The sequence below is a fragment of the Notolabrus celidotus genome, chromosome 4, assembly GCF_009762535.1.
Source record: "Notolabrus celidotus isolate fNotCel1 chromosome 4, fNotCel1.pri, whole genome shotgun sequence".
Classification (NCBI taxonomy): domain Eukaryota; kingdom Metazoa; phylum Chordata; class Actinopteri; order Labriformes; family Labridae; genus Notolabrus; species Notolabrus celidotus.
In genome coordinates this window covers 12,079,666-12,102,101 of record NC_048275.1, presented here as the reverse complement: position 1 = coordinate 12,102,101, position 22,436 = coordinate 12,079,666, and the positions used below count along the sequence as shown (strand labels likewise).

Below are 22,436 nucleotides of genomic sequence, written 5' to 3'. Positions count from 1 at the left end.
TTGCAATAAAGTCAAATACTTGAAGTACTTTGTAATAACTCAAAGGCATATGCACACATAATTTCATCTTTAACTTTAATTGCATGTCTAAATAAGAACATTTCACCTTGAGCTTTTCCAGCACATAATAAAACCAAGTTTGTGTAACATTAATTAGTGTTTTCCCCTCTGGCTGTCTGCAGAAGTAAGGCACTATGCACACTCTATTCCAGTTTCCTTGCTGCCCATTTCTCCAGTACTTTGAGTTAAACTATTCCACTGGTCTTCATGTCCTGCATTTATCATTGACATGTTTTATCCAGCTCTGGCCCCGGCTTGGTCCACAGCGTGGTGTAATTAAGCCTCTAAAGTGGCGGATTGCTCCAGAGCACAAGCGCTTCTGCCAGACATATACAGCCAGAAGTACTGACCAGAAATTTGGAATAATCTCTCCCCATGACATCCACTAAACCCAAACTATCAGTTTTGACATAATACAGGGGATTAATCTGGGTATAAATCTATAAATCAGATAAAGCAGGCTTGGGTAATCTCCCTCTGGCAGGCCTGCTGGGCTGAGATGATCCAGCTGAAAAGTGCAGACCACTGGCTCCACAATCAGAGAGTGCTCAGAGGTCATGGTATGCATCCAACAGTGGCACGATTTCAACCAAGGAGAAGTTCATGGACCACATGATATCATAAAGCAAACATTATTCACTTTCTTTGCAGTTAATGTGCATGAATGCAGCTTTATTACATTTACTAAGAATGTTAAAAAAAACTCTTGGAGCTGCAAAATGTAGTATCTTACATCTCATCATAGCAAAATGTATTTATTACAGTCTTTATCTGATAAATAAGCTCCATACAAACCTGCTTCAACATGTTAACTTCTCTCTTCAACATGCTTCTCCTACCATGTCAAGTACTTAAATGCATCCACCTCATCACCATGGCTGCAGATCAACAAATCCCATGTTTCCCCTCTGTAGTGAATTCTGTAGTTCGTCACCTCCCACAGGGGTTGCAGGTTTATGTGTCCTTCACGGCTGAGCTCCTGCCTTGCTGTGAGGCACACAAAGGTTAGTCTGCAGGTCTCCAGGGGCCTGTGTGGGCAGTAAGGACCTTGGGAACCTTGACCACAAAAACCATTGGGTCTTTGGCCTTGTTGCTGAACGCTCGGCGAATAACATCTACTGCGTGCTGATGAGTCACTCCCTGCAGACTTTTGCCATCCACGGACAGCAGCTCATACCCTGCCTGCAGATGTAAACACAGCAAAATGGTCAGAAGTTTGACATGCAGAATTCCATGTCCACACAAAATAAGAGACTATTCATGCTTACACATATTTTTGTATGTTTTCCTTCTGCTCTGTATCTCTTTTCTGTAGTCATCTGTCTCTTTCCACAGCAGCATTACAGACGGTCTCCATAAATCTGCAATGATTGTGTCCCTTAGCGTGGACCTGATTTATGCCACGGAGAATTGGGGCTCTACTGCTGCTTTAATGAATTCACACTGAAGGCCGTCACTATTGCACACATAAAGTTTCCCCTTCAGCACAAGGTTGTTGAAAAAAGAACATACATTGAGACAAGCACACACACACACACACACACACACACACACACACACACACACACACACACACACGCACAGATGGGAACTCTGTTTCCTGCAGGATGCAAGCAGAGAGTGGCAAAACTCTGGAGCCCAGAGGAGTGGAACTTCCTCTGATGTCATCAACATTTGCCGAGGATGCACCTGCCTCATGTGTTCATCCTCAGTGAAGGTTAGAAACACATAGAACACAATGCAGATAGCTATTGTCGTTTCTCCACCTATAACGTCTTTTCCCTTTCCCTTTTCCTCTCCAGTCATCTCATATTTATTTTCCCTATTTTATCTTCCAGGTGTCAAATACATCTGGATTGTACGGGAGGAGGTTCTGCCCTGATTCTGGCCTGACAGGTTTTCTAACAGCTCAGCAGACAGTCCGGTGTTCACCAATAACCTCATAACCTTTCGTGAGAACAGTATCAAAAGATTTAGATCCATTTAACCAAAGAGCAGATTAAAGGTGCTTTTTCATTTTCAAAAAGTAATTTGTTTGAATTAAATAGATCCAACCTAATCTGCTGCATCCTCTTTTCGGCCATTTATGGAGCGCGTTTTTGAGTTGAGTTTCTCTGTTCCGGCCAATGGATGTCACAATCTAAAAATAACTTTGCTTGTAAAATGATTACAGCTTGCACGGATGTATCAGTGGAGCATTTGAATGTGGTTTACCAGTCCATTGAAAATAAATGTAACTTCATTTACCTAAGGAGAGGAGAAGTATTTCATCTGTGAGTTTTTCCAAGAGAAATGTGGGGCATGTGTGGTGTTGTTATTTTCCATCACAATGGCAGAAGGAAGACACTGCAGCAGTTTAGCTACTACTAGTGTTTCAAAAGGGACAACATAGCATATGTTTTTAAACCCTCCTGTTATGTTGCAGGTCAAACTGACCCATTTCAAAGTTAAAAAAATAAAAATAAATGAAAAAGTAATTTTCACTTTGAAACTTCTTCTGCTTGATTTAATTAGCAAAAATGAAAATGCCTGATTTCACACATTTGCAACCCCTTGCATGTTTATATTACATAGATACTGTTCATGGCTCAATTTGACCGGGTAGTTAAAGTGGAGGCTAAAAGGGGTCAGAAGTGTCAAGTACTAAATGTTTCTTTGCAACTGTGGGACATAGTTCACCCCAAACATTATCCAATGTACATAAAAATAAGTTTTAACATGAATTTTCATAAAAAATATCCTCATTGAACTATGATCTGTGAGAATTAAAGAACACCATTGATTTAAATGGTTAGTAATGGAGTTAGTAATGAGATTTAAAAAATGTTTATTTGGATTCTTTTGGGTTCTCACACTTTTGGATCATTAAATATGCCCCCGGTCAAGTTGACCCAGGAACATTATTGCTGTCCCTAAGAGACAAACATAACAGGAGGGTTAAAAAAAAGTGTTTGTTTTGGAACTTAATCACATCATAATTAACACATTGATGCTGAAAGCCTTAATTCAAATGTGACAGTGGCTTGCCAAACTTTTGTTCAGGTTTTTCATATATTCATTCCTGAAACATTTACTGAATCTAATACCTGAACTGGTTTTGGTTTTCAACTTTTTTTACAGTCCAGATAGAAGACAGGACAATCCGTAGAATAAGTTACATACACAAGAGTTTATAGTTTAAAACACAAAATATATAAAAAATATATGAATGTACAAAAAAGCAACCATGCTACCTACTCCAGAGCTGGGTTTGATGGCACTTATTCTAAAATCTGATACCAGATAACGCAAAAATTAATTAATTTCATTTTGCAGAAACCAGTTTGGAAGTTTCTGACTCATGCAAACACTTCACTTCCACAAAGCCATCTAGGTTGCTAGAGTAGTTTCCTAATGGCACCATCATAAGCTACTTGTAATCTCTTTTAGCTTGTTTTCTTGTAGTTTTGTCCTCAAGTGTGCAGGATAAAAAGATGTAAATAAGCTCTGAACTCAAATATTTCTCCTGCAAAGTTAAGCATGTGAAATCTGCATGCCAGGTAGAGCTAAAGACTCTATGGTTTATAGTTTTCTCCAGGTAGAGCAGTGGTGAGAAAATATGTTTTCTAGTGTGGGTAAACAAACACTTTCTAGCACACAAGCCTCCGAAGGAAAAGCTGTAGGTCTATTCCCTGTTGGAACATTTACCAGACGCTCTTACACAGCCAGTTAAAAGGAGACACATGACAGCATCTCTGGATATCTGTTGATAAAGCAGGTGCCAGAATCTAAAAAACAGGAATATTTTTGTACACATGATCACACATCTCCACATACACAGACACTGAACAACATTCTTCACTGATTATATGTTATCATCAGGGTCAAAGGAAACAGGATGCATGTTAACACTGAGCAGCACTGCTCTCACTTCCCTCTGCAGAGTTCGGAGAGATAGCACTGAGCCAGGGGCTGATATGAGCCAGCTGACATGCCTCGTTTTGAGGTGTGATGTAGAAACAGCCGATAGAAGGGTAGTAGCAAGTAGCTGTGTATCTGTGCATGACACCATGGCTCTGTTTTTAGACATGCTAGCACCACTTAAGTCTAGAGTTGAATAATAATATATCAACTCCAGATGAAACAGAGGGACTGATGCTCTCCTCTACAGCCACAAGCTTTTCACTTTTCCTGTTATATCTCAAAATGTTTCTCTTTGATAGTACAGACTCGGGATGTTCTGAAGCTACAGATCTTCAATTCCAACTTACCGACGAGTCTGAAGGTAAGGACACTCTCAGAAAACAGTCAAAATTGAGCACAATTTATACAATACTGCTTAACACAAGATCACAGAGTCTGCTGGTAAACATCAAACTGATTTGCAGAGTGTGGCTAAGGTTAGAAGGTCTAGCAGCACCAGCCTTTGATCCTCCTTGCAGTTTAACATTCACATGCCTGTGTAGATCGCACATTGCTCCAGTCAAGTGGTTATAACCCAGTTTGACCAAACACAACTAACACACAACTTCTACATCAAAATACTGACAAACCAAGCTGCACTATGAGTAATGCTATCTGTCATCTGTGTTTGTTTACATCCAGGTAGTAGAGAAATATAGCATTGTAGTATGAATTCAGATGCAAGCATATCGCTCAAAGTCATGTTGTGCCAAGGAACAGGTCCTCAAAGATGTGCTAGCATGGTTGTATACTCTCAGGCCTAATCGAAATACAATTTTAGAGTGCACCTTTCGGGTGCCCCCTAAGGGACAGCTCAAAATACAAGAGGTGGCATCTTTACCTCTTGACTGGGCCAACTTGCTCATCATTCTTCAATTACTGGAAATGACTGCACTGCCCTTTAAAACTTGTAGTTTAAACGATATGCCATTGAAGTTTTTCCACATATTTTGAAGATTGTGCACAAATAGTTTTCTACACTAACTGTGTCCAGAATGACATGGCCTCAGTTTGCAAGTAATTCTGGGAGTTTCCTTGCACAATACCATATGAATTCTGCATTTGAACACATTTTTTTTAAGGAGAATTTGGGAGGCTAGGTGAGCTTGCTCCCTTGATCCCAGACAAAACACAACATTACCCATCCACACAAAACAGAAGGTTACAGCCAGCTGGGTTTTGGCCTCAGTCTTCTTCTCATCTGTCTCTCTTTGCCAGGTTCTGTTTTTTACACAATGTAATATCCTGCTTTATTTTCCTTCCTGCCTCTTTTGTTGCTCTATAACTTTTTTTTATATATCTCAATTTATGTCTCTCTTTTCATATCCCTTTTTCTGCCAAGTTTGGCGGCCTCTGCCTATGTCTTCTCTCTGTGTGTGTGAGAGTACTGTATGTGTGTCTGTGTGTGTGTTGTGCTTGTGTACAGGGAACTGCAAGGATAGTTCTTTGAATTTGAAATCCTGTACAGATACTGGATCCTCTCATTGTTTGACACTCTTATTAGGCTTATGACATACAGTAGGTAGCAAATGGCAAGTAATACCTAGCAGTTAGGACATCACACGTGTACTGTAATAACCAGCCACACACTTTGCTTCAGACAGCTAATACACTCATTTCCTTTCTAGTGTCCTGATGCTGGTGTCGACTCTTTTAAAGAATTAGCCTGTGGTTACCTGTAGATAATGCGTGTGTGTATCAGGTGTGCTTAAATGAACAAGGCCAAGATCACGGATGACTGTTAAGTTACTGTGCAGTCGATATATTACCAATACATTAGCAGACCAGCACCTGTGTACCTCATCAATAATGGACGTGATGGGCTACATGAGACAGACATCCACTCATCTTCTCTCCACTCCTCATCGCTCACATTCAACCCCTCTGTCATAGACTCACTGTCTTATAGCAGCGACTCATAAACACAGGACAGAGGGTAGACAGGTACTTACACCTTTCAATCACAGAGGACGTCTAATGAGCTTCAACATCAGGGTTTTATGAAGACATTGAATTACATTGTCAGGATTAATGGTGTAAAGGTGGAATTATATCTAACCTGTTTTACCTGAAGGCAAAGAATCCTAATGCCGAATTAATATTTGAAGACCTTCCACACTCAAAAACTGCTTTTCTTGTTGTTTATTGCCGCGTCTCCTGTTTCTGCCACACATGCTCACCTTCAGAGCCTCATTCATGGATGCAGATCCTCCAGGAAAGATTTTTTCAATCTTTATCATCGGCTGGACTCTTGACTCCACTCCTCCAGAAATACTAATACCTGTAGGAAAAGAATGAATTAATAATAAACAGAGGAGTTTCCTGGCAGTAACAGGTTCTTATTTTTAACTGGTCTAATTTAGCCATTACTCTCTCAGCTCTTGGACTACAAACATTGATGCATTTTACTCTTCCAAATCCCATTCAATCTAGAAATAAGTGACACTCTGCCCTCTACTGGTGGTAATATAGACAAGGGATGCTAAAACATTTAAATACATCGATTTACTTTTTTCATTAATTTTCACACATTAAGATTTTAACAAATTCAGAAGCACCAAAAACAGATATTTAATTCAAACTTGGATTAAATAAGAAAATACATGTTTTTCTGTCTTGTACTCACCCAGTGATTGCTTGGCCTTGGAAATAGTCAAAGTCTTGATTTCATACTCCTCAGGCGTCACACTGTGACCGTTTTGTGAATGTCCATTAACCTGCTGACTGCTCCCTCTACCTGTGGACGGGCTCTTCTCTCTCTGCTGCTCAAACACTTCAGCGAGCGGGGTTCTCCCTCTCTGCTGTGAGGGAACACGCACGCTGACCTCTGTGTAGCCCTCCTGCCTGCTCCGTCTGTTATCTATGCTGTCAGGGCTCGTCTCCCTCCTCGCTCTCCCATGGCCGTTCCTCACAGGCGACCTCCCTCTATCAGGAAACGCATCTCCTCGGTCAGACACTGACAATAAGGGGACCTCGTCGTACCTTGCCACCCCGTTCTGTCTTACTTCAGGGGAGCGATGGGGTTGGCGCCCACGTTGGGTGCTGTGAGAGGATCCTGTGAGGATGGTGCTGTAAGTGGGTGAGGGGCTCGGGGAGCGGGAGCGCATGGTGGAGGAGGTGTAGTTGTCCACTGGTACATCCAGCAGAGGGGTGAAGGCACAGGATGGAGGTAGATGGCCGGTGTGTTGCCCGGACAAACGTAATCTCTCTAATTCATCTATCAGCTGACGCTCCTGGAGAGGGTCCTGGACTGGCTGCAGGTAGAAGCCGCCTCTGAGGTCTACACAAACATGAACACAAGGAGTAATCCAGCATTAATAGAGGTCTCTCTCAGATGTAGAACTCCTGCATACAAACAGTGACAGCACTTATTCTAGAGCATTATCCTGCTTTTGATCTTAGTCAGGATGATGTTTACATTGACATGAGAAACCTGGTCATTCATCTCCCTCTTTACATGATCATGACAGTAGATATCAGAACATTTCGCCATTGTCAGCAAATCATCACTTAGACTCTATGGTCTTCACCAAAGACTGTATAAAACATGCACATAGTCTAAGTGACATTACCCATTAGTTTCTAGAGAGATGTGAAGACCAACGATGAAGGGCACCACATTGAAAATGCTGACTCAATCTAACTTTTGATCACACAGGCAAAGTAGGGGCTGGGCTTTTAGCCTCCGGGCAAACATCTACTACGCACCCACATGTCCATCAACTCATCCGTGCCCTAGTTATGCTGACTTATGCACAACTCTTACCATTTCTATTGTCTTAAAGGATACGTTACAAAAAAACAACCTCACTGATGCACAGCGTGTATCAATAGATATATGAGCTACATACCCTGAACCATTTCTTGAACCAGAAAGTAAACATGTTCAGTTTTGCTGTAAAAAAAATTACATTTTAGGAGCATTTTATGAGTTCAATTGCAACCCACAGCTCTCTACCTAAAGTCACACCACACTCTCTCTTCTGGTTTCCGACTCTACCTTCTTCAAATCGTCATCAAGCCTAAAATCTTGAGGAATGACAATAATATTATGGAACAATACCACACCTTTATTGTAAGATAGGTATGAATTGTTACAATGAATAAATAAATCAAGACTCTCCTGACCCCTAAAAGTTCCTGCACATATTACCCCAGCACACATACCTACATTGTATAATTTACTTTATTCTGCAGAGAGAGCACCAAACTGATATTCAGCATAATAAAGTCCACCTTTTTCAACATTAATTTTCTTGAGTTCCTTCTCCCTACACGACCAACCTCACTTGTCAGACATACTACACCTTCAGCACAGGACAAAAAACGTCTAATCCCTGCTTCTAAAACTCTGTCACCTCAGTGATGAGCTGTCTGCCCGTCTCTATAACTCTGACCCTGTGACCTCTAACCTGTGACTTTAGAAAGTGAGATGGCTGCAGTCAGTCTAAGGTGAGGCTGTATTGATTGTGTCTTGATGACTCTTGAATGAAGAAGAGACTAAAAGCATCTCTGTATTGTTAAAGTGTCACACTGGCCAGCAGGCACGTCTCAGTCCTTTCAGCTGGCCGCAGAGATGAAACATAAGCCTCTGCTTCAGCACAGGCACAGGAAACCTGAGATAGACTGTGCACGGCAATGTGTGTGTGAGTGTGTTTTATACGAGGTCAGGAGGTGGGAATGAGACGGGATATGCTCTGTGGAGGCATGTGTTTCAGTTTGATGATGTAGATATGAGAGAAGGCAGGAAAAGTGAAGCGAGGGAGTAAAAGTGAGAGCGGGAGGAGAAAGAAACACAAGGTGAGAGGTTTAAGCCCCTCGTGTATCTCATTTTCCTCAGGGATTAGAGAGAGGACAGAAAGCAGACAGAGACAGAGTTAGAGAAAGAGGTGAGGTTAAGAAAGTGAAAGTGTGAGAAGAGGAGGAGGGAGATGATGTACCTGGGATTGGGGTGATGAGGTGACGTCGAGGGGTTCCACTGCGAGGGGATCGCAGAGCTGGAGAACGCACTACAGAGAAATGAACAACTGAAGATATATCACCGATTTTCTCCTTTCATTTCTTTATACCTGTCTTTAAATAACTATAGTTCTTCCTCTTTTGTGTCATTCGTACAAACAGGAAATACTACTTACCTACATCATAGATCATCAGAAAGTTAAGTATGTTTCTGTGCTTACCAGAGCGACTCTTGAGAACATTGTAGGCCTCCAGCTCAAAGGGCATGACCATGCTGTCAAACCGACCCAACTCAGCAGTCGGTATCAGCATCCTATGATCAATGAGATACAAATGTTTTAAAGCATACTCCAATAATATAACAGTATAATACTGTACCACTACTGTCATGTGTCTCACCTTATCTCTCTGAGGAGAAGCAGTTTCTCTGGCCGGTCCAAGATCGCCAAAAGGGGGCGCACTAAATCATCAACCACGTTCTCAGATAAAAACTAAGGGAAAGATAAGACAGACAGGAGTTAGACAAACAGATGGAGGCATTCAGTGAAGTTGCTTGTATAAGAAGGTTTTTATCAAGTTATAGGTCAGGGATAACAGCAACATTTTTTACATACAGGACTACTCTGCCTGTGAAAGTAATTGTTTTATGTCCTCTTTTTCCTGAAACAAGTTTTGTATATCAGTAAATGTCCCTGGTTATGTCGAAGTGATGTAGTCAGATATATTTCAACATGTTCTTGAGACTTTAGACAGAATGTGCATAACAAACCAAATGTTGTGAGGTTTGAAAGGAGCTAAAAAAGGATTTTCTGATTAAAGATATCCAGATGCATTCTGGGATATGCATGATCCAGTGTTCTTGATTGACATATTTGAGACTAAAAGCTCATAATTTCTCTAAGATCTGTCTCTGTGAGTCTTCAAACTTCAAAGATATTCACAGTGATGTTTCAGTCCTTATAGATCAATTATTGTATCGACAGGTAAGTCATACTGTTATTCAAAGACTGAAAATCTTCTGCAGTGGTGGTAAAAGGACCGGCCAAGGAGCTGATCCCCTGAAATTGGCCGATGAGTGTGAGATGGGCTGAGAGAGCCAAGAGGATCAAAGGATGTCTGATATTTGATCCAGATCATAAATGACAGGCCAAATCTGTGCTTTGTCACAGTGGCTGCCAGACATATCTATCACTACAGGACACTCAGTGACACAGTAAGCCTTCAAGAAGTCCAGCTGATTCTCTTTCAGAAGAAGTATATAAACACAAACAGGAGAGAATCACTGAGGTGTTGCAGATGTGTTGTTTTGGATCAGGAACTCACCCGCTGACAGTGTCGCATCACAGCAGCTACCTCGTCCTGGATAAGCAGCCTCTTGGCCATGTTCTCCACGTGCTGCAGGGTCTCCTGTCGAGGCAGCAGGGCGCTGTCTTTAACACCAGCTCGGGACTCTCTCGGGGAGGTCAAGAGCTGGAAGGGGCGACCCCGCTCCTTATCTGAGAATGAAAGTGAGAACTGTGATATATATAAAAGCAGCTTTGTTCCAGCAGCCATCAGTTACATAAACAAGTCACAGTAATACAGCATGATTCTCTATAAACACGTTCTCCACTATTTATGAAGTATTTATGGACCTTTTTATCTTGCTTTTTACTGGTGGCACTTTCTTTCTTTTATCTGGTTTCTATCTTGTTTTTATTGATTTTGCTCTAATTGATTGCTCATTTCCTGTTTTTATTGTCTTTATTCAGGGTTACCTCTTAAGCACTAAGCACTTTGTCACTTTTGTTTGTCATGTATTGTCTTGTGACATTGTCTTGTGCTGTTTGTTGTTTTGATGTTAAAAGGAGGCTGACTCACTCACTGCAAACAGAATCTACCTACGGGTACGAATAAAGTAACCTTGAACCTTGAAACTTGAACCTTGATATACAAGATGCACAGACAATCTAGACAGCATTTTACCTTTTACCAATGAAAACTCAGCAGCTCTTGTAGACAGTAACATCATGCGGTTGCAAGTATGAAGCTCAAACTGACTCATAAGGCGACGTAGACAATGCTGCGGTAGTGAAGCCTTTGTCACTCAAAAACATGTCTCCTTGCATGTAACATAATATCAAAACTTGAACGTTGACCTCTTCCCAAGCTCTAAAATCTTCAACCAAGATATTCCCCTCCTAAGACAAGTTTTGTAAGGTCATCAATCCAGATGAAATTGAAGAAAAAATGAATAATTTCAACCAACTCTTAACCAAAAAAGACAGGAAATAAACCTCATCTCCAGTCTCACAAAAAGCACAAAACAAACCGAGTCACTCCTCCTCACAGAGATAAAAAAAAAAATCTAGTTCTTTATACTTTGTTTCTACTCTCTTTTTTTTCTATTCTCTTATTCTTATTGTATTCTTACTTTCTTACCATGTCTTTGTTGCTGCAACAACTGAATTTCCCCTCTGAGGTTCAATCAAGTACTACCTTATCTTAACTCAGTATGCAGATCTTTGATTTTTATTTAGATCCTGCTTTATGAGTTTTCACTTTGTAGATGTTTGAAATTCAATCTAAGAATCATAAATATTACAATGACAGCAAAATATCAACAAATGTTTCAAATTATTTTATCTTGTGTGGAATATCTGGATATGATAATGCCAGATATCACCACATGACGGAAAAACATAATAACAACTCATGAACTCCAAGAAATGAGGGAATATCTGTCTGATAGACTGAACCAAAAAATGTAATAAAATGGAAACTGTCAAGATCAGGGGAAAGTGGGACGCAAGGGCTCTGAAAGTTACCCCAAAGGAGTACCCAGTAAAAATTGGGAGCGATTAGATGGGGAGAAGGAAAAGATAAAATAATATTGAGCTGAGACAAACAGGCTCCCTAAACAAAACAAAGCTCAGACAAAGAGAAAACAAACTCACAGGAGTCACTCCTCATAAAAAACACAAAGGTGGACAGGGATGTCTTAAGAGAGAGCACAGGAAGGCTTGGGTTGAAAAGAGGAACCGTGCCAACAATTACTTCCTTAAAGAAACTAGGAATTGCAAGCCAAACACACTGAAGTGGTGCTTATGCAGACACACGCTAAAAAGAGAACACAAGGAGCAACCACTCACTGCCTCAGAAGGTGTGCTCATGAGTCAGCACAGGGAACTGAAGCTGAAAAGTTTATATAAGCTTCGTACACCTGTTTCAAATCAGGCGCAATCAGGCACACACACCTGACCCTGGAACTCAGAGAGCGGCCAAACTGCTCGCCCCTTGAAGGAAACAGTACAGTACACTCTGAGTTGGCCTAGTTCAAGACCTCTGTAGTTCTTACTCTCGTCTCAGATTTGTACAGTGGGTTAAAGGAAATGACAATTCAGCCCAAAACATAGGTCATATTTAGCGTTGTGTGATGCAGAATATGTGAAAAGGCAGAGAAACAGCACTGTGACCACGACCTCACCTTTGTCTGCACGGCGAGACGGTGACTTGGAGCGACTCTTCTCTTTACGGTCCTTCTTAAACAACAGGTTGACAAAGGTTTTAGATCGCTGCAGGCTGGTTTTACCCTCCGAAGACTGCTTCTCCTTCTGATGTTTCTTCTTCTTCTTTCTCTCCTCTAATGGTGGAGAAAAAAAGACAAAAACATTCAGTTTAAAGTCTCTCTAAATCAATATGTGCATTAAGTGAGGGTAGTTTGTGTTGTCACGACTGAATGCTGTGAAATAATTAAAATGAACAGCTACATTATGTCAACTAGAAGAAAGAACATTCTTAATCCAAACAAAATCTAACCAGTTAAGAGCTGGCTGATTTTACATTTGGATTTTTTTATTCCAAAATTCCTGTTTGCATGTGAGGCACAGAGAGGTCCAAGGCCTGAGATATATTGCTGCTTTATCAGCTGTTTCTTTTGGCTCTGGACTCTTGAACGCAGCCTGCCAGAGGAAAATTAAGCTGGCAAAATCAGCCTGAGGCTGCACGATGGTGAAGCAGATCACGCTGTTGCCTCGCAGCAAGAAGGTTTGTAGTTCAAATCTCAGCTGGGGTCTTCCTGTGAGGTGTTTGCATGATCTCCCCGGGCATGTGCATGTTCTCTGTGGGCACTCTTGCTTCCTCCCACATTCTAAAGATGTGCGTACTTGGTTACCTGTTCTGTATAAGTTGCCCGTGTGTGTGCGTGTGTCCGATTGTTTGTTAGCCCTGTAACACACTGGGGGCCTGTACAGTGTGTACCCTGTAACAGCTGGGACATTTTTATTGTACCTAGTTTCTTGGAAATCACTGAGTAAACATTGTTTTTTTAGAAAATTGCTGTGTAAATAAAGTCATTAATATAAGCTACAGCCATATCTGTTAAATGAAAACCTTTCATCACTGGTGTCACAGCAAGAACAGGACAATCTGCATCTCTGTGTATGGCGCTGAAAACATAATTCATTAGCTGTGCCCTGCTCCCTGTTTAACTGTTAGCCAATAAAGGAGGGTGATTCACGCTCTCCGCTATGAGTACAGACTGTTCATTTCTCTTCCAGTCAGCTCCTCTGTTCTCTGCAGTAAATCTGCCACTGTGAAAAGTAACACAGTAATACTGATGAATTGCAGCCACACCAACCTAACCCCCTCACCCCACCCCATCTTTTGAGGACACAATATCAGAGAGCTCCAGCTTACATAACAAATGTCCAATCAGCCTTGGGGCTCTGCCACAAGCCCCTGTCAGGTCCTGGAGGTATGACTGAGCGGGATAAATTGAAAAGGAAAGCCCAATAACTCAGCAGCCCCACCAAGGAAGGCAGGGATAGATATTCCTCTGTATGCGTGTACGGATTCATTTCTCACAGGGGTACAACAGCTGAGCGTAAAGGGCAAAGATTAATCAGGAGTTTGAGTTCACTTTGTGCTCTTGAACAAATTCTGTCGGGAGTTTAAATCAGCCGTGTGGAGCTTAGATGTTCCTCTTCACCACCTGGAGTGATGGAGGGATGAGGGGTCATTAAACTGACTGATGCCCTGCAGGGGAATCTCTAGAGAGTGTGAGAGTGGATCTCATTACACAGTGAGTTCAGGCGCTGTCACAAATATGAGCGTAAGATTGCAATCAACATTGACGGTTTTTCTCACCGCATTAGGATCCTGGAAAAGTTTGTCTTAACTGAGATAGATGATTCCTCTGTTTTAACCAACAACCACAGTACAGAATAAAGTCTGACTGATTCTGGGTTTTGGAGGACAATGGTGGGGTGTGTAAGAAAATCAGATGATGATAAATTGAAAAAGAAAAAGATACACCCAGTCGTTGCAAACTTTGTAAACTTTGATGTTACTCTGATCTTCAGTGTTGCACCAGTTAAACTAGACTTAGGACTAAACATATTCAAAGTGTGTTTATATTGCTTGTTCAGATGAAAACACATTAACTGCAACCAGAATAATAAAAATATAACACAAAAGTGTTCTGAAAGAAAGTTTCTTCTTATTATTTTTTTTTAAATCTTTCTCCCAAAATTATAAAATATGACAAAATAGTTGAAGTGGCTCTATTTTACCTTCATAATTATACCATCCTGACATACACAAACACTGCAATATTTTCATGCACATCTAAATGTAATTTTACTATCTCCCTGACCATGACTGCTTGAGATCAAATACCAATAAAATACCTCAGATTATCTCTTTTTAACAAGTTAATTAACATGACATGTATTGTGTGTATATATAAGTATACATATATTGCTTATGTTTATATATTCTTTTTTTATTTTTATCTTTTAACTGTTTATTTTTTTTTTACTACTTAACACACATTCTCTACAGCACTCACCATCCATACAAAGAAATAAAATAAAAAATAAAAATAAAAAATCATAATAAAGAAATAAATATTGTAAATATAATATATATTCTCTTTTAAATATCTCCTATTATTGTTTAAATTTAGTCAACGCGTACGGCATAGACTGCTTAAAAAGATGGACGATGTGTCCCAAAAGCAAAGCCAAAAAGTCTGAGTTGCCTCCTCCTGACTGGCTGCAGTATAGGTCATAAAGCCTGCTTTCACTATGTTACTAGATTGGACATGCGTCAAACTTTAAAATTAAATACAGGTCGAAATTGTTTACTTTAAAAATGGTTTCTGACATCATTGTTATTATCATTGTGTTTGGGCACCCTGAATGGTTAGTATGATTCCTCTGTTGTTCAGTCCAGCTTCTTTCAGCTGAGACTCATAGCTAAAGTAAAGGCCTACCTCCCTCCTGAAGACTTAGAGGGGGTGAAACGTGCTTTTATAACATCTTGTCTTGACTACTGTAGTTCTTTGTATGTGGGTTTAGAGTAGTCATCTTTTCAGCGCCTGCAGCTAGTTCAGAAAGCTGCTGCTTGCCTCCTGACTGGAAAGACAAAGAGGGACCACATCACACCTGTGCTGCTCTCTCCACTGGCTTCCAGTCCATCACAGGATTGATTTTAAGATTTAGTTGTTGACCTGCAAGGCTCTGATTGAATTGGCACCACCACACTTAGCTGAACTTCTCCATGTCTATACTCCAGCCAGAGCACTGAGTCCACTGATCAGCTGCTCCTGGATGTGCCTAAGACTCGCCATTTTATGTGAGGTCAGCTGTACGAAAATAACCAAAAATTCAGCTGATAAATTATCACAGCTCCATTATTAGATACCCTCAAATGAATAAACCAGATAAATAAAGGTTAAATCCACTCCCAAAAACACCGTTCATCCAAAGATTTACTTTCCTTACAATCACAGTCGCCCTGCAGTTCTCACCTGACACAGTGATGTGGCTTTGTGAGCGTCTGATTGGCTTCCGTGGTTTGCTCAGGGCCATCAGCGCTTCTGTTTTAGGTGAGTTTTTCTCTACTTTCTGGTCTCCTGATGACAATGTCCTCGACCGTCTCTGTTCCCCAGCTCCTCCCATCTCCCTTGGCCCTTCCCCTTTTCCACGAATGACTGTATCCTTCAGAAGCACTGTGGCACCTACAGTCCGGCTGGTTTCTGTGGCCACCAGCCTGTCAGGGTGTGACCCATTGGGTGAATAGTGGTCCAGGTGGTTCGGTGGCTGGGGGTCAGTCTGTATGGCGGTGTCAGCAGTTCTCTCTGTACTGCTTGGACGTCTGGAGCGGTCCTCTGTGGAGATGGCGACGTCTACCATGTCAGAGCCAAAAACAGGAGGGAAAAGGATTTGGGAGAGACCACTAAGGGAGCTGAGGGGGGTGCTGGAGGATAACGAGGAGGCAGATGAGTTGGAGTCTGAACCCTGGGAGGATGGCGCAGGGCCTCCATTAGCCACTGTAAGACACACACCATAATTAGAACAGTACAGGGATTAGTGTGTTTTTTAAACACTCCTGTGCAAAAGCCAAACCTTATAAAACATCTGTATTTTAGAAAAAAAAACATGCATGCAAAAGCAACTAGGTTACTCAGTGATTAAGGTTTACACAAGCTTCATTTCCTTATTCTACAGTCTTCTTTGTTTGGATTAAACCTTTCTGCCCCCGTGTGTTCTTAATCCTGTGAACTTTTGGGACACCAAACAGGAGCCAGAAGTTCTTATGCTTTTCTTTTTTTTTCCTGCAATGAAACTCCAAAATGACTCAGCATCTTGACCCAGATGTCAGGTCATGCACTGTTCCAGACAACTTAACTGCCTTTGAGTACGCTGAATTAATCCCTGGCTGTGTTAAGAAGTCCTCACAACAAACTGAAAAACTGAGTCCTGAGAAGACACTGGGTCTCCGGGTTTTAGTATAAGCAGGCTCAAGTCTTTCAGTTTTCTTAATGGTAGTAGAAATAAAAAATTCTAATTCACCTAATAAAATCATATCTGTTGTCTTCTGTTTATCTTAGAATTCAATGTAGTATAGTTAAAGTAAATATCCTCTCTTACAAAACTCATCTTAAACTCTAAGCCAGTCTTGTAAAATCCTACTACATGACAAAAATACTTGATGTAATGAAACACCTACATTTGTCGAGCCAGCCGTATTCTGCAATCATCTCCTTGTATGCTGGGTATCTCCCAGCTTCCTGTTGAAGTGAAATAAAAATCTGCTATCAAAAACAAACAACACATAATTAAACAAGAAAACTCCATGTAATGATCCTGAACAAGTTTCCCTGTTTGCTTTTACTAGCTCAAAAACTTACATTTAGATTCAACTTTCTTCACTGATTTGTTGCTTTTCTTTTTTTCTACTTCTCATTGAACCCATATGTCAGCATTACCCAGGTTCACAATCACTGACCATTACTGTTCCCAATGATAAAAAATGAAGCCAATAAAGAAGTCCAAAACTGCAGCACCTCAAGTTTCTGCTAGAGGCTGGCTCCAAAAGCCATCCATGAATCTCCTTAAGGTTCCTGGGTAAAATGCCCATTTTTTAAAGCCAAAATAAAGACATTCAAAGCCTGGCACAAAATATAATTTTGACCTCAATAGCTCATTTCTTTTATTTTACAAACTGTAAGGTGGGTGAATGTTCATATGATTCATCATATTAAGGCTAAAAACGGTGCATACATTTGCATTATAAAGGGCATAGAGAGTGACAGGTGGGTGTGTTGTAGCTGTTTGCCAGGAGGCTTCAGGCCCGCCTCAGCTCCACCTCTCTGTCTGTTTGTAGATTGATTGAAAGTTAGGTAACATTTCCAACATGGCAACCATCATTGTTTGGCTTTAGAACAACTTTTCAGAAACCAAGAGAGTACATCACCAAGACTGTGTCCCTGCTTTACATATCATATCTTAAGGGGTCTCACCAATATACAATTAAATAAATTCAAGGTTGCAGTATCAAATTATCCAAGTTTACCAAAGTGTGACAAAGTGTGGTCACAAATCAAAAGTTGATCTATGCTTTACTACACTTGACTCTGAAAAGCATACGGGTCTGATAAAGGACAGAAGGAAGACATAAATTTAGGCTTTCTGTTGATTATAACCTGATCCCTGACTGCCTTTGAATAATGAAAGTCGTCCCTGGCTGTTTTTCGCACGTGGAACTTGAGATCAGAGGAGTAAAATGAGCACACAGCGATGTCAGCGAGCTTAGAGAGTACACACACTCTGCCACACTGCATGACACGCATGTGCCTATTCACACACACAAACACGCACACAATGCCTTTCTCTAAAAATGACACAGGTTAAGTGGCACACATGCATGCGCAAATAGACACACATAAGAAATTAAAGGGCTGTAAGCCAGCTGTCTGCTCTGCTGCACTCCCCTCCTGAGAGGAGCCGGTGTTGTTTAACATGCTTTAACATTTATTATTGTGTCACAGCACGTAAAGCACTCGATCAATTATGTTTGAACCTGAACAAATGATTCATACAGCCGTACAACACTGAACAAAGGATCTGTCAAAGACCAGAGGGACACCTATAACCTGTTATATTTGATTTTTTGGACACTTTAGGGCAACAAGCTGCACAACATTGGCATGTTATCACCAAATACATTTTTTGATGTTAACATACTGACAAATCCACTTGGCAGTTCACAACATCAGGGATCACAAGTCACTTCTATGAGGTATGTTTCTGTCCAGTAAATTAGCGCAAGTCTAAAATTCACTCTTCTTTTAGCTCTGTTTTTGTTCTCCACCACCTCTGAGGATTCCTATACAGCTCTTTAGCCCTTAAATGTTCTGCTATGTTCATAAGCTAAGAGCTAAGAGCTGTGTCTGTCCTTTATATAGTGCTGTAAAGGTTGTGCACAGTGGGTTGTTAGCTGATAACATGGACAATGAGAGTGGTTAAAATGAAGCAACACAATACGAGGCTGAAATGCACAAAAGAACTGAGGGGAACTAGCAAAGATAATTTTTGTCCATTTGTCCGCAAAAGATCAAAGTCCAAATTCCAGTAATGATCTGCAGGGATAACTTCAAGTTCAAATCTGACCACAAGTGTATCTGTTAAGTCTTCTCTCACCCTGATGGTCAACATGACGTGTGTGTGGCTCTTCAGGACCTCGACTGCATTGCTGTGGGTGATTTCATCAAAGCTGATGCCGTTGGCTGCGAGGATTTGATCGCCCATTTTGATGCCATGCTGCTCTGCAAGCCCACCAGGGTCCAACCTAAAGGGGTTGAGGGAACTGAAACGTTATCTTAAACTTCAATTTTTTGACTAATTTTAAGTTTTGTGCAGAGTTATACAGATTCTTAATACGTTAGTTGTTGCTGCCTTAAATGCAGTATCAGGTATCGGCCAGTGTGCCAATTATTGCTCCCTTCTTGTACTATAATTTAGTGCACCCCCAGCCCCCAGCCATCCAAAACATTAACTGGTTTCAGGTTAATTATCATGTGACCATTACAAATTTTACACACAGTGTTTTTTGAGGGGTATTCTATCTGCAAGTACTGAAGTCTGGACAGAAAAAAATTGTATTGGACCCTCTTTAGTTGTGTTTGTTGTTTTGAAAGTTTGTTTCCTATTTATGTTACAAGCTCACAAAAAGAGATCTGAAACTAATTTAGCTGAAACAGAATAAAGCTAGTCAAAACTCCCTCTCTCTGAAGCCTTTTTGCTTTGGTCTTATGACATACCTAAAAAAAACTTCTATAAACCGCTTTAATAAGATATTTAATTCCTGTGGGAAATTACTGTTCTTCTGTGCCTCCCTTCGTCTGTCATGCCTTTCACTCCTCAGCAGGTTGGGTTAAACCTGAATCCTGCTGCATATACACACTGCACCATCCTGAATAAGTGTGTTTATCTAATACCAATACTCTCTCCAGGTTTAAAACTAACACTGGCTGAACAACTTTAAAAGATCATACTTGGAAACATAAATTCCCAGCCCGAACTCTCTGCCTCCTCTGATGTTGAAGCCCAGACAGTAATCGTCTGATGTGGTGAAGAGATGCACAATCCTGCGGAGAGCGCTGTCTGAACTGGTCTCTGAAGGCGTGTGACCACTCTCCTCCACCACCATCCGCCGGTGAATCAGATCAACCCTGCACACATAAAAACACACAAATGCAAGAAGGGGCCAGTATGCACACATGAAAACATTCCCACACACTGTTTTCTTCTCTCTCTGCTGAGGTCAAGCCTGTCAGTATCGGTTAATCAAAAAGCCATAAAGGTCACAGCGGTAATCCATCCACAGCTGCCACATGAAACCAAGATACAGAATATCCCAAAAGAAAGATAACCAGTGTGAGCTGTAGACTAGTGACAAGCCTTCACAAAACAATGGCCATGCAAAGGTCAGTGGTACTAACAACAAGGTTGGCCTTGTATAAACTGTAATTATGTACAGTTACAGTTTAGTGGAGATGTTAAATTAACCAAGATGTGTGAAAATAATTAAAGTTAGATTAGACTTAGGAGAAGATTTAGGCAGCCATGTTTGTATGAACACAACATGAGCTGTTTGGCCTCACCATGTGGTCTTCTCCTTGGAGTAGCGGATGCCGGGGATCTTTCCCACCCGTCTCACCACCATCCTCAACCTGTTGTTCCCTGTCAGGACCTTCACAGCACTGCTCATGGTGATGCTCTCCAGGCTGACCCCGTTCACCTCCACCAGCTTATCGCCCACAGTCAGCCCAGCCTGCGCTGCACACAGAGGTGGGACTCAACATGATATACAAGTGAACATGTCACATGGAAACAGGGGACCAAATACCCAAGTGTAAGCATACATAAGTATTAGCTTAGTTTAGTAACAAGAACAGAAGCAGACACACACACTTACCTGCAGAGCTGTCATTGTCCACCTTACTGACAAATATTCCAAGTCCATGTTCAGATCCTCCACGGACACTGAAACCTAAACGCCCGTCTGGACTCTTATCCACTGTCACTGTGTGAATGTCTTCACAGTCATCCCCTCCTGAAAACACAAAGCGGCCACAAAACACACAAACATTTCCCATCAGTTAAAGTCTGCAAACTCTCATAGCTAACTTCTGAAGAGCCAAATGAATTATAAAAGTAAATATTAACACTATAGAGACCACACTCTGAGTTTTTGCTACATATATAAACTGAATTCAAGTCTAATGTTTACGCTGTATTACTTTCTGAAATAATTTATGGCCTCACTCCAAACTCCAATTTAAACTCAGACTGACTGAATGACTGAATGTCTGACCTGATGTGCTTCTGCTGTGAGTGTAACCACGGTACCAGAGACAGTAATCATGTGCTGGACTCACCATCAACAGGTGCGTTGATGAGGATGACCCTGCCCATTGGCGAGGAGGACCTGCGTCTGTGGCGGTGCTGCTTCTTCAGCATGTAGCGTGTGGCAGTGTGGGAACCCCCGGCCTGAACTCCGCTTTGGAAGTGGGGGTGCCCGCCTCCATTTGTCATCTCCCTCCGGCCAGAGGGGTGAGAGGAGTGAGCCATGCTATGTGTAAGGTAATTTTTCCCTTAGTCATCCAGACAGGAGGATAACTGGTGTCTGCTGTCAAGAGGATTGAGGAGATGCAGCCTGAGATTTGGTAAAGAGGGAGGAAGTGGGCCTCTCTGCTTCTGCCGGCCCAAAATGGATGAAAAATTACAGAATTTGGTTCCCAGTGGAGCAGCAAACTTACCAAACTGTGGGTAATATCCTCTACAGGCAGTTTCAGGTCATAAATAATGCTTCATAAATTAATTCCAGATCCAAATGACGAAATGCAAAAAAGAGAAGTCGAACAAACATCCTCATTCACAAAAGGAGGGTAAAAAAGTCATGGTCCATTCCTGAATGGAGTTTGAAATCCTTATTTCCAATGTTGATTAAGAAAGATGGAAATAACCTGCTGTTAATTTCAGCTTCTTGATCCATCTCCACAGAGCCCATGGTGTCTGTTTCTCCTTCTTCATCTGGGAGACTGAGGGCCAGTATGCAGAGAGGTCAGCAGTGCATGGTGATTCCCCTTGGGTCATATTTAATTAAATGGATTTCTGTTGTGGAAAGAAAATGCTGTGAAAGATGAAGGCTCAGGAGTTCAAGACAGGATAAACAAACTAATTTGAACATACTGTTTTAATAGAATATAGGTAAAGGTGTCCCTATCTTACTGGGCTTGTTGCCTTTTCAGCACCATGGACAGCGACTAAGACAGTAAACACAAACAAATGGTCTGTTTCCACAATTCAATGATGTATTCATTTATAATTAACGTGTTTAACTTACGGACAAGTTGTCGACTCTGTTACCTTGCTGTAAAATTTTGCATCATTATCATACTGAGCGTTTTCGGTTAACTTTAATGCGTCCAAACTTGTCTCCTTTGACACCATCAATTGTTAAAAACAGCAGCTTGCTACACTTAAACAACTTTAACAACGTAAGAGTCTAACTAAAGTGAACAAAGTGTGAAAGCGTTACCTGTTGTGTCCATGTTGTGATCAGTGCTGAATAATGCGCCCGGACAGACTCTCACCTGTCCGCCTCGCTGACGCATCGTTCTCGGACAGCCGGGGTATTAGTGC

At 41.2% G+C, this 22,436-nt stretch overlaps 1 protein-coding gene across 3 annotated transcripts; it reads right to left on the bottom strand.

The window, feature by feature from the left end:
* Positions 1-69: 69 nt before the first annotated feature.
* On the bottom strand, positions 70-22,023 carry pdzd7a (PDZ domain containing 7a). Of its 3 annotated transcripts, XM_034682034.1 has the most exons (16): positions 21,551-22,023; positions 21,170-21,420; positions 20,707-20,844; positions 20,393-20,567; positions 19,784-19,960; positions 18,930-19,077; positions 16,957-17,017; positions 15,755-16,276; positions 12,428-12,583; positions 10,285-10,457; positions 9,361-9,452; positions 9,183-9,274; positions 8,943-9,011; positions 6,629-7,282; positions 6,183-6,283; positions 70-1,242 (listed from the first exon to the last, which is right to left on the bottom strand). In XM_034682034.1, the coding sequence occupies exons 2-16, from the start codon at positions 21,360-21,362 to the stop codon at positions 1,066-1,068; spliced, it is 2,928 nt and encodes a 975-aa protein (XP_034537925.1). In that variant the 5' UTR covers positions 21,363-21,420; positions 21,551-22,023; the 3' UTR covers positions 70-1,065. The 3 variants fall into 3 exon arrangements, with proteins under 3 accessions (XP_034537925.1, XP_034537923.1, XP_034537926.1); XM_034682032.1 differs by having other exon boundaries at positions 21,170-22,023; XM_034682035.1 differs by lacking the exons at positions 21,170-21,420; positions 21,551-22,023 and having other exon boundaries at positions 20,393-20,562; positions 20,707-20,756.
* Positions 22,024-22,436: the final 413 nt, after the last annotated feature.

What these genes read in the sequence shown, in the direction of transcription:
- pdzd7a (XM_034682032.1), bottom strand. Translation starts at nt 21,362, where the DNA reads ATGGCTCACTCCTCTCACCCCTCTGGCCGGAGGGAGATGACAAATGGA. An exon ending in GTCTCGCCGTGCAGACAAAG is followed by an intron (nt 10,458 to 12,427) that starts GTGAGGTCGTGG and finishes TTTCATTCTCAG; the next exon opens with ATAAGGAGCGGGGTCGCCCC. An exon ending in CCATGAATGAGGCTCTGAAG is followed by an intron (nt 1,243 to 6,182) that starts GTGAGCATGTGT and finishes TTACATCTGCAG; the next exon opens with GCAGGGTATGAGCTGCTGTC.